The sequence below is a fragment of the Melanotaenia boesemani genome, chromosome 24 (assembly GCF_017639745.1).
Source record: "Melanotaenia boesemani isolate fMelBoe1 chromosome 24, fMelBoe1.pri, whole genome shotgun sequence".
Lineage (NCBI taxonomy): Eukaryota > Metazoa > Chordata > Actinopteri > Atheriniformes > Melanotaeniidae > Melanotaenia > Melanotaenia boesemani.
In genome coordinates this window covers 368,157-380,639 of record NC_055705.1, presented here as the reverse complement: position 1 = coordinate 380,639, position 12,483 = coordinate 368,157, and the positions used below count along the sequence as shown (strand labels likewise).

At 42.9% G+C, this 12,483-nt stretch overlaps 2 protein-coding genes across 2 annotated transcripts in view; both read right to left on the bottom strand.

Moving 5' to 3' along the window:
- The window catches only part of tmem198b (transmembrane protein 198b), a 40,763-nt gene extending 33,734 nt beyond the window's left edge, over nt 1-7,029 (bottom strand). The window contains exon 1 of the mRNA XM_041978299.1: nt 6,541-7,029. The gene's annotated coding sequence lies outside the window, so the exon portion shown is untranslated. The remainder of the gene's footprint in view (nt 1-6,540) is intronic.
- Nucleotides 7,030-8,202: 1,173 nt separating this feature from the next.
- The window catches only part of si:ch211-113j14.1 (sterol 26-hydroxylase, mitochondrial), a 92,656-nt gene continuing 88,375 nt past the window's right edge, over nt 8,203-12,483 (bottom strand). Inside the window, exon 9 of the mRNA XM_041978297.1 lies at nt 8,203-8,947. Coding sequence (XP_041834231.1) covers nt 8,831-8,947 — 117 coding nt within the window. The 3' untranslated portion in view covers nt 8,203-8,830. The remainder of the gene's footprint in view (nt 8,948-12,483) is intronic.

Below are 12,483 nucleotides of genomic sequence, written 5' to 3'. Positions count from 1 at the left end.
AGTTTCCAGCTTGTGAAGCTGATATCCATCCAACCAGTAAAACCACCTCCTCTGATGCAGTCAGGGATGGAAACGAACCAGGTTATCACTACTTTACTCCTCTGAGGAGTCTAATTAAACCAAGATGAAACCAGAAACATCCATCATAACCAGAAGCAACCAGAATCCATTAACTCCAGCAGGTTGTGAGCAATCTGAATGTGGAGGACTTCTTTATTTCACTCTGATTATGTGAGAAAGAAACCACAAACCACTTCTTTCCTGGTTTCATAAAAACCCTCATGAAACTGATCAGCCTCTTAATTAACACGTGCAGAAATAACTGTGACACACCAGCGACAGTAACACTGGTCACTGCACGTTGATGGAGGATCAATAATGCTCGCAGGGTTTGTCAAACCTCATCTGATTCATTTCCAGCTTCACAGTTAAACGAGAACACGGAGCAGCTATTTTTACTCCACCTTCATCTCAGCCTGCTCAGAGCCAGACCATGAACATCTGGAGGGACGAGACCAAGATGGTTCTCATGAGACAGACGTGTTGTTCTGCACACGCCAGGATCTCTGCTGAAATTACATTTAAGTTCCGGAGAAAACCCGACATCAGCTCGGGTCTCAGGTCACAAGCCTGCCAGGTAATAGCTAACGTTAGATGCACAACCTGCCATGACTGGATTAGCAAAAGTATAGAGGACCAGAATTGGATATTTGGGGATAAAGATACATATAAAGGAGAAAAGATATATGTATAAGGTCAGCGTTAGCCAATTATATCTGCTGGGTTCCTCAATAAACTGTCAGAAAATCCCCAACATCTCCAAAGTCCAAAACATAACTTATCCAGAGGTGCTTCATATATCAGTAGGAAATGTTCCTAGATGCAGGAATTAGCCACCAGCTGAAACTACAACTACAGTGGCTTCTTGAGGTCTTACCATTGCTCGCCCCATCTGACAACTAATCAGGTTACCTGGCAACAGGTCAGTAACATGACTGGTATAAAAGGAGCATTTCAGAGAGGCAGAGTCTCTCAGATGGAAAGATGGACAGAGCTTCACCAATCTGAGACAAACTGGGTCTAAAACTGTGAAATTATTTAAGAAAAATGTTCCTGAATGTAAAATTGTGAAAACTGAAGATCCCACCATCTACAGTTTATCATATCATCAGAGAATCAGGAGGAATCTCTGTGTGCATTGGACAAGGTTGGATGCTGGTGATCTTCTGCATTAAAAGCAGACATGATTCTCTACTGGAAACCACTGCATGGACTCAGGAAGACTTCCAGAAACCTCTGTCTGTGAACACAGTTCACCCTGAAACCCACAAATGCAGGTTAAAGCTCCATCATGCAGAGAAGAAGCCAGATGTGAACAGGATCCAGAACCAGCTTCTTCCGTCTTCTCTGGACCAAAGTTCTGCAGATTTCAGCAAGACGATGCTGAACCACATCCTGCATCCATCACAGCAGCATGGCTTCACAGGAGAAGAATCCGGCTGCTGAACTGGCCTGCCTGCAGTCCAGACCTTTCACCAGTACACAACATCTGGAGCATCATGGAAGCAGAAATCCAGCAACCAAGTTCCAGGACTGTAGAGCAGCTAGAATCCTGTATCAGACCAGAATGGGACAACATTCCTCTCCTAAAACTCCACAAACTGGTCTCCTCACTTCCCAGACGTTTCCAGACATGTTAGAAGAAGAGATGCTACACCATGCTGAACACCACCCTGGAACTACTTTTTACACCATGCTGAACATCACCCTGGAACTACTTTTTACACCATGCTGAACACCACCCTGGAACTACTTTTTACACCATGCTGAACACCACCCTGGAACTACTTTTTACACCATGCTGAACACCACCCTGGAACTACTTTTTACACCATGCTGAACACCACCCTGGAACTACTTTTTACACCGTGCTGAACATCACCTTGGAACTACTTTTTACACCGTGCTGAACATCACCCTGGAACTACTTTTTACACCATGCTGAACATCACCCTGGAACTACTTTTTACACCGTGCTGAACATCACCCTGGAACTACTTTTTACACCATGCTGACCATCACCCTGGAACTACTTTTTACACCATGCTGAACATCACCCTGGAACTACTTTTTACACCGTGCTGAACATCACCCTGGAACTACTTTTTACACCGTGCTGAACACCACCCTGGAACTACTTTTTACACCATGCTGAACACCACCCTGGAACTACTTTTTACACCATGCTGAACATCACCCTGGAACTACTTTTTACACCGTGCTGAACACCACCCTGGAACTACTTTTTACACCATGCTGAACACCACCCTGGAACTATTTTTTACACCGTGCTGAACATCACCTTGGAACTACTTTTTACACCGTGCTGAACACCACCCTGGAACTACTTTTTACACCGTGCTGAACATCATCCTGGAACTACTTTTTACACCGTGCTGAACATCACCCTGGAACTACTTTTTACACCGTGCTGAACATCACCCTGGAACTACTTTTTATACCGTGCTGAACATCACCCTGGAACTACTTTTTACACCGTGCTGAACATCACCCTGGAACTACTTTTTACACCGTGCTGAACACCACCCTGGAACTACTTTTTCCAGACATTTGTTAGAAGAAGAGGATGCTACACCATGCTAAGCTTTGCCTGCAGAATGTGAAGGTTTGTGAGAATCAGCGTCTCAGCAGCTGTCTGTTCCAACAAACTCTCTCTGTCTCTGAACAAACATCTGGCTTTCAGCCTCCTGCAGGTCTCAGAGCATTGCATCAGTGCACATTAATTAGCTCGAGCTGGCGAAGCCATCATCTTGTTTGTGCCCTGAAAGCATCATGATGCAGCCTCACAGGCGTCTGCTGTTGCTTCCAAATACAACAAATGCAACACAGAGTAGAGTACGACCACAGGTGAAAGAAAAACAGAGTCTGTCTTTGCTTGCTTTCTTTCCAGGCGCAGATGTTTTCTTGGCTTCTCTCACTGTCTGAAGCTGGACCTGCTCCGCAGTCAGAAGAAGCTCAGCCATCTCTGCATGTAAAACACATGGGAGGGGGTGAGGTAGAGCCACGCCGGAGACGCAGACGAGCGCAGACGTGTTGTGGCATTTTCATCACCCGGCGGGCTGCAGAGCTCGAGCCGTGCTGCCTGACTGCACCGATAAGACCGGGACCTCCACAATGAATACACAAAGAGCCAAGTCAAGGTCTGCTGGCTTCTTATCAGCCGGCTGCTGTTGTATAACCTCAGTCTGCACAGCTAGAAGGGCGTCAGCAGATAAAATGCTGTCTTTCACTGCGTCTACTTTGGTTGGCAATGGCCTACAAATCCCAGAATGCTTTTCAGTGGCCTACAGGCAGCACAGACTCATGTGTATCCAAAGGTTTCATTCAAAGGAAAAATCAGCTTGACTTGTAGCTTTCATGCATTCTGGGTTCTGCAGGAACAGAAAAGCTCCGTTTTCTTCTTCTTTCAAGCAAATATTTGATATTAGAAAGAGACCAGTTAATTCTGCTTTTAAAAAATGATGAAACTACACAAATATTTAGTGTGCTGCATCCATCAACTAATGTGTTCAGAACCAAAGTTTAATGGGTTCATCCTTCATCCACAATCTCACCTTTTAGCAAGTTTACTGAGGTTCCGCTCAGTAGCCATGAGGTGGTCTGATGAGGATAAATTTACAACCCATCATCCCTGCTTGAGGTGGATTTATGGTCGCAGCATCTGCGTCTGCGTAACTGCCGTAGGCTCAGCGTAGCGCCGCAGAGGCTCGACGCAAACCTCTTCCAGACCTGACGTGCACCCCTGCAACGCCGTGACACAGAGGTTCTCCCTTGTGATTGGTCAGTTTGGGATCACGTGTTGCCGGATTTCTGGATCTTCTCGCTGAATTTGTGTGGTAACCACCGTTTTAAAAACAATAACCAGTGGATCAAGTTGATGAGAGGCTGATCAAAGTTTTTCTTTGTTTTCTTCCACAAGATAATAAAGACACTGTTGTTGTTGTTTTAAAACAGAAAATACCACCGAACTGAAGTGACCCATCAAAAGAACTCCGACCTGGTGAGTTTACCGACTGATACCACCCCTGCTGCCACCTTCATGTTAGGAGGAGAAACTGCAACACGATGCTCGAGTGCAAACTCACCAGCATCAGCTACGCCTTAGCCGACAGCACAAAAACACTGTGCGAACATAAATCCGGCTTTAGTCTGACTTCCTGAAATTGGATTACCAATAATTTCCTCCAATTGTCTGATGGCTCAGGCATATTCTCAGATGACAATGTCAGGATTCATGGGGCTCAGATTGTAAAAGAGTGGTTTCTGTTAGCCATAACATCGCTGTAGTTATCCCACCCTAGCATAGCGTTAGCTAACAGCTTAAATACCAGTAAGTAACTGCAGAAATAACCTCAGTGTACAAAATATTACAGAGTGAATGTTTATTGTTGAAAGGATCCGCATTAGCTGTCTCCAAAGCAGGACGAGCTACATTTCCTGGGGTCCATCCAGGAAGAGAACATACTAAACACACAACACACACGATAAAAATCGTGATTCACTTCACAATGATAATGCAAAAGCTGTGAAACACTGCAGACATCATTATAACCATGACAAAAAGTTATTACATGCATACAGTGGGCGTGTCCATTTCCTCCTCACAGGTTTAAATAGTGCCTCTCAGATGGAAGGAGACACTTTTCTGTTCAGTGTCCAATGACTGATGGCAGGATAAAAGCTGTTCTCTTTAAAGCTTTAGATCCTGGGTGTGGAAACGTGATCTGGCCATCATCTGCTGACCTAGAGAAATATGATCAGCTGTGTTGAGACACATTTAAGGAGGAGCGACGTGAACAAGGAGGAGGGAAAGTTAAAACGATGAATGTTACTGTCTTCAGCAGCTGTCGTGATGTCCTGTCACTCATCATTTCACCTTGTTAGAAAATACTAGAACAGACTGTAGCAGCAACTGTGTGTGTAGGGGGAGTAAGATGATTCCAGAATATTTGTGACCATTATATGTTAAAAATGCAGCTCTGTTAAGGACGACATGTCTTAACATCTGAGAAAAGTCTCTGGTTTTTAATTTGGTCCATATGAGTCATGACTTCATGGCCAAGAAAATAATGGAGTAGAGAAAACGTGATTTAAAATTAAAGGGCATCAGAGGGCTGAATAATAATATTTTACCAGTAAGTTCACTCATTATATTACATATATAAAGCAGAGATGTGGCTATAATTTCATCTGTATTAATGCTCCACAGAAAGAGAAATTCACATTGCAAATTTAAAATTCAGTTAATGAAATCAAACCTATTTTATTCATATCTTTTAAATTAATCGGTTATCAGAATTTTTTCTGACAAATATCAGTCGGCCTCAAACAAATCCACATCGGTCCTGAATTCAGTGAAGAACTCCGACAGATTTTATCACAAGAGAAAAGGATGTGCAAGTTCTTGTTTTAAGTTAAACTCCTCAGTGGTTAAAGACTCTGTAAATGTTCTGCTTATTATTCCAGATTTCCTTCTGAGCATCACATGACTGAAAGAGCCAAATGAACTTATATTAGTCTAATCTTTATTTCTGGAGGAGAAAGTAGCCGCAGTCATTCATTTTTGCTTTGCAAGAACTTTATTATTTATTTATTATTAATTATTTTGAACGAACAAACGTTTTCTTAATTTGTAAATATCTTCTCTGCTTCCATCTTCTCCTGCCTTTTCTGCCTTCTGAGATGGGAAAAATAAAAGATGGACTGGAGCATGGATCTATCTGGACTCCCCAAAATTCACAAATCCTTAAGTCTGACCTCCAGTTAAGTTACTCACCCAAGCCGCCACATTTTTGTGATTATTTTCTTTATTATTGCCTTGGTATGTAAAATATGAAGCAGCTTCGTCATGTGGCCCAAACATGTGAAACTTCCTGAACCTGGTTTTCTGTTCCGCTGCTTGTTGAAAACCATGTTTAGTGTTTACATGCTCATATCTGAGAAACCTGAACTGTTCATGAAAATGCAAACAAGGCTCATTTTATGGGTTCGTTTGGCATCCAGACATTAGATCAGGTCCTAATGTTTCACGTTTCTACCTTAAATATCACTAAAATCCTAAATACCCAATAAGTACCAACCCAGAGAAAACAGACGGTGTTATTTCATCTGAATGAATCAATAAATAAGTTTATGGGCTAAAACTGACTCCGGCTTGCTTCAGATCCCTGCAGGACCCTCACGCAGAGCCCCGTTTCCCCCTCTGGTCCAGATCAACCAGAAACACTCCCTCCATCCAGCTGCTTCAGTGGGAAACATCGTCGATCCCGGATCCGGGTCAGACCCTCAGCATCCATCCCACGCAGCCCGCGTGCCTCCATTAAAGACCCCAACAATCCGGACTGTTGCAGGTCGACCTGGCCCCCCTCCCGTTCCAGGAAACCGCGCTGTCATGGTGTTTGACAGCAGGTGTTACAGACAAAAGAGGCGCTGCTGCGCGCGCGCTGGTCGAGCACTCACCGTCATCCGCGGCTTGACGCGCCTCGTCCGCGTTCACATCACGGCCAAATGACTCTCCTGAGCCCCAAACAGCGAGCATTTCCACCGCTTTCATCCCGAGCAGCTCGGATTCCGTCGAGCTCCGCAGGCAGCCTGCAGGGCGGCGGATCCGCGGACCCGCCTGGTCATCCGTAAGGAGAAAAGATGGCACCGGGACCAGGTTACATGGCGGGTGTGAAGCTAAACTGGCACGAGCTGCAGATCCATCCAGGATTCGCTGTGAGCGGATGAAAGGAGGACTGAAAGTCTGTCACGTTAACGCAGCGCTGTAACGTTGACGACGTGAACGTTTTTCGGCCTCCGCTGCAAAAAATGACGCGTTCAGACTTGAGCTGGGAGGCTGCATCTTTAACTGGCTGGAAGAGTCCAGAAAACCCGCAGCGGCTCCTACAGGCTGCTCAGAAACAGCTCAGCTCACACAGGAAAACACAGCTTTCCTTTCAGGCTTTGAAGGATTGAGGTATCTAAGCATAGCATTTGTATGGTACACACTTAAGTCTTTACCATATGGGGTTCTCTGTCCCACAGACTGGATTGACACAAGAACATGCATTCCATGCAAATGAGTATCCTATAGGCAAACTCTATGATTGGAGGATACAGGACTGAGGAATTTTCTTTGTTTAAATCCTATATAAGACAGAACGACACATCAAGTCTTTAGGTCTTCGTTCTGGCTTTGGGACCTCCAGATTTTGCTGCAGAAATCTGTTTTGATGTCTGAACTTTTGTAATAAACTTCTTTTTATTATTCAAGTCAGCGTCCAGAGACGTTTTTGCCTGAAAGACAATTTTTCCACATCTCCTGATCAAGATACATCAGGATCAACCAAGCATTAAAAACGCTGCAACACAGGAGTGTCAAACGTATGGCCCGAGGGCCAAAACCACCCCGTTACACGGTCCAGTCTGGCCCGCAGGATGAATTTGGTAAAGTAGAAAATTTACTGAGACTGCAATTCCTCATTTTGTTGCATGTTCCAGAGCAGGAGAGTTATTATTTGCTTCATTCCCGAGTGAGTCTGACAAACAGTCTTTAAAAGAACATTAGTTTCATTTTCAGGAGGAAGTGTTTTTGCATAAAGCAAAACGTAATCCGTGCACACAAAATCAAATAAAACCACAATTTCTGATTTCCCCCATTTCATTCCTTTCATTTAATTTCCAGGCAGCTGCCCGTCGTTCTTAAAGACTGCAGAAAAAAACCTGATGCATAAAAAATATCATTAACCCTTTAATGCCATATATCTGATACACACAGTTTCTGAGAACTCTTCCTTTAAAGACCAAAACGTTCCTCAAAATCCTGTTGCACATAATCTGATGTCTTCTGCCCCCTGGTGGACATATTGTGCAATAATTTTGTGTGAGTATATGTATATATGTATAAATTTTATTTAAAAAATTGAATTTCTTCCTGTGTTTTCTTGTGTGGGGATTTAAAGGGTTACCCATCAGGCATTCGGGGCAAACAAGAGTTCAAATTTCATGTCCTTTAATGGACACCAAAGAGAAACTGGTCCCCGGTCCAGTACAGTTTGGACCTACTTATGCATGGCTGAAATAAACAAAATAAATAATTGTTGAATTCTGTCAACCGGTAGAAATAAATCAATAATTGAATAAAACAAACAATTTAATAGTTTTTTGTTCAGTTCATCAGTACATCCATCTGTAAAAATACACATTAAACATTTCCAAATACAAACCACAGCAACATTTTAACATTTCCTGTTAAAATGCTGTAACTGTGCACGAGCGAGGTGCAACCTATCATTTATATGTGAGAATGTGGATTTTACAGCAAATTATTAATTAATTCTGTTAAAAACATTGAAGCCATAAAGAACAGAAAGACCTGACTGTAAAATCTCCATAAATACACCTTAATATTAATAATTAGTAATATTTAGAGACAAATATGATTTTTCTTGCACAAACAAATAAATAAGCAAACCAAACAAACATGGAAACATGGAAATGCTGCAATCATTAGAATAATATGCATAAATGATGCACACGTTAGCTAAATGTAGCTAAAATTAGCAATTAGTGGATCTTAGTTAATCTTCTCCCAGACTGACTACAGAATTAAATTACCGTTCAGTTTTAACTTGATTTCACATTTCTGGAGATTAAAATGGTTTTTTAGCCCTTCAGTTCAATTAAAACCTTGTTTGTGCAGATAAAACTTGGAAGATGGGACGTTCACTGTCGGCACATGCACGGCTGACCATCCGTGACGCCCTCTTCAGGGTCTGGGCAGGAAACGCAGGTTGATGGGCTTCGAAGGGATGAGCAAAGTCCGGGTTTTAGGCTCCACAGTCGGTGCTCCATCTTCAGGCTCCACCTTGTAGTTCTGCATCAGCTGCAGGGAAAAACACAATGTTCACTCAGATGAAATGGAGGGCTTAATAGCTTGTATTCAAGTTTACCTCAAAACCTCATAATCTGAGCCAGGTAAGTAGACCAGGACCTGCAGCAACATGGCCCTTCAGGATCAGATCTGGACAAGAAGGCAATACCATGCCTGAGCTTTCCCAGCTTGGAAACTGCACCGATCACAGAGATTTCAGAAGACGCTAATCCCGTCACCTTGCAGGGTTCAGCTAGCTAAACTCAATTCTTTGATGGACAGGATGTCATTTATTTTGAAAGTCTGTTCATTTCCTGTTTAAATGTAAGAATGTTGTATTTGTGGGATGAGCAGCAGAGTGGAGTTTATGGTTCAAGTGTCCATGAAAATCTTATGAAATCACCTCTGCCGAAGCCAAACAGCTGATTCTGCTACTGACGCTTGTTTTGAGCTCCAGGTGATGACAAGCAGGTGTCGGGTTAGCAGCAGCTGTGATCACGGACGCTGATCCAGCAGGTGGGGTTTGCTCTAATCGTGCTATGTTTGACTGATCTGTGTTATCACCAGCTTTTAAATAAGATTCTTACAGTTTTACACAAGATACAGGGTTAGACAACAGAGTCCATGCTGCGTTCTAGTTCTACTAACAGTTGCCCATGTCTCCTTTCCTTGGCACCTTTCTGCCCGAGTCGGAGTGCAAACCACTGTTTTCCTCTCTCTGAGTGGCAACATAGAGATGGAGGCAGACGGGAAGCTGGTTGCCTAAAGTCTACGGATGTGAGAGAGCTTTGCTGCTCGGCTGGCGATGGCATCTTCTCTGGGTTAGGATCATTACTTTACAGGTAAAAAACATTTTATTTAGGCGAAAAATACCATGATTTTATTTGTGATCTAATCTGGACAGGACCATTAGGGAACTTCAAGCTGGGGTTCCTAAAACCCTGGTACTATCTCCAAACTGAAGGTCAGCACAAGTTAACTGGGATGTCAGAGACGGCCGTTTCCTCCGCTGTTGGCTCGTACAAACTGCAGTCTTGGAGAGACTTGACAGATTGGCTGACGGCTCTCTACTCAGATAATCAGGACCAGACCCTCACCGTCAGGTCTGTCTGCACTGAAACCTGGACATGTGGAGGAACCTTACGCTCAGTGATGAGTCCAGATTCTACCTCCAGATGGATCATGGGGTCAAAGTGTGGAGAAGATGAGTAGGACATTATGATGCTTGCTGCAGTGATGGGAAAGCTGCTGAGGTATCTAAGCATAGCATTTGTATCGTACACACTCAAGTTTTTACCATATAAGGTTCTCTGTCCTACAGACTGGATTGACACACGAACATGCATTCTATGCAAATGAGCATCCTATAGGCAAACTCTATGATTGGAGGACACAGGACTGAGGAATTTTCTTTGTTTAAACCCTATATAAGACAGAACGACACATCAGGTCTTTAGGGCGTTGTTCTGGTTTTGGGACCTCCAGATTTTGCTGCAGAAATCTGTTTTGATGTCTGAACTTTTGTAATAAACTTCTTTTTATTATTCAAGTCAGCGTTTTTGCCTGAAAGCCAATTTTTCCACATCTCCTGATCAAGATACATCACTGCTTTTGGTGGAGGCTGTGTGATGGTGTGGGCCTGCATCTTCCTCAGAAGCAAAAACAAGGCTTGTCATCGCTGGAGGGAATCTCAGTGCAGAGACATGAAGACGTAACTCCAGTCTGGGACTGAACTCTGTCCTCCAAGATGACAACAGTGGTTCCCACAGAGTGGGTTTACCAGAGAGGAAAATAGGGTTTATCAGCTCTGCTGCTAAAATATATTTTCCTTCCGTATGTGGCTCCATATAAATGAGAAATTAACCGACTTTCCAACAGTATAACATTTATTACTATGAAGCATTGTTACAACAAAGAAAATAATCCACTAAACACTAATTTCCTTACATTTCTGCTAAGTTTATCTAGACAACAAGGTCTCAGATATTGTGTCTTATGGCATTGTATGTTTGCTAATGTTTGCTTAGGTTGGCTGGGTAAAACTTTGCTTATTTTATTTGAATTAAACGTTTGCAGACATTCAAGTAGCGTCTGTGTGAAAGGAGGTAAAGTCATTGCAGACTTTTATGGGTAGAGGCCCATCTATGTTAGACGCAGAAGACGGGTTGTTTCATCCGTCGGCTGCATCGGTTACACTCGTAATTTGGTCTATTTTCAGGGAACTTAGCTGTCCGTCGCTTTACGTAGAAGATGAAGCTGTACCATCAGAAATCACAGGAGCAGTGCTGAGCTAACGCACAACCAGCGAAAGGAACAAACCAGAGAAGAAGAAAAGGAACAGGAAGAAGACCTGCCAAAATAAAAGCACCCGAGGATGAAAAAGATGCAGATGAAGACGTTGGGAGAAACTAGCTGTGCCCCAATTCAGGGTCTGCACACTTCGAAGTGCGGATTCATTGGCTACTGTTGCAAATATTTTATGCATTTTGATTCATTTACTCATTTATTATTCATTTACTCATTTAAGCATTCTTATTCATTTATTCATTTACATTTTATCCTTAGATTTTAGTAACATGCATTAGGCTCTGCTCTTAATTAATAGAACTACAGCTTAATTGTCATCATTGCTTTGCAGGTTACAGATAGTGTATTCACATAAACTCATATAAGGTTATTGAGTTCAGTACTGAGAAAAGAGCTAAGAACTAGCGGCCTTGACAATGTTCTGGATGGCCAGTAGGGAGTAAATCGTAAATATTGTTGCATCTCTTTGCTTATCTATTCACTCCTAGCAGAACGGAATTTCCCAGTAACTCAGAAATCATTAAAAGTACAGCCTTTGTGTAAAACTGTGGGAACAGGTAGAAGGAGGTCAGCACAGAGAGGCAGACAGATAACAGGGCAGAGCGAAGCATCTTCTTTCCTTTCAGCTCTGACGTACCCCAAAAGGAGGACCTGGAGGAATCAAATTCCCGGAAGAAGGATGGACCACCTTGCAAAATACACATTCACATGAATGCGCACCACATGCACGCACATATCCACAATGCATTGTATCAGTATAAATGAGGAGGATAACTTAGGTAGGCGGGTCTTTTGGCTGAACCGAAGGGTCCCAACACTCCGTGTATTAGTTGACCAGAAGCTAAGCTAACAGGCCTCCTTCTCGAGAAGATATGTATTGTTTTCTTATTACTGGCTTAACAAAGAATTGTCAATTCTACTCAAACTCTGGTGTTTTTGCCTTCTTTTAAAAATGTGGATTTTTGAACACTCTTCCTTCTGATGATTGATTTACAGGTGGTGAACAAATCTTTAAAGCCAACAAAGAATATTTTAAAACTTCAATTGGTGACCCACGACGTGATCCACTAAGAACGGCAACGGAGAGTATCCAGAGCAGGATTCGGGTTGTCTGAGTCTGGGATCCCACCACAACAAAGGTAAGCAGTAACCTATTGTACTTATATGTACTGAATACTGCAGATTGATTTTAACCAAATTTATCAGACATCCTGAACCCTCACTCTGGTGAGTACAAAGCC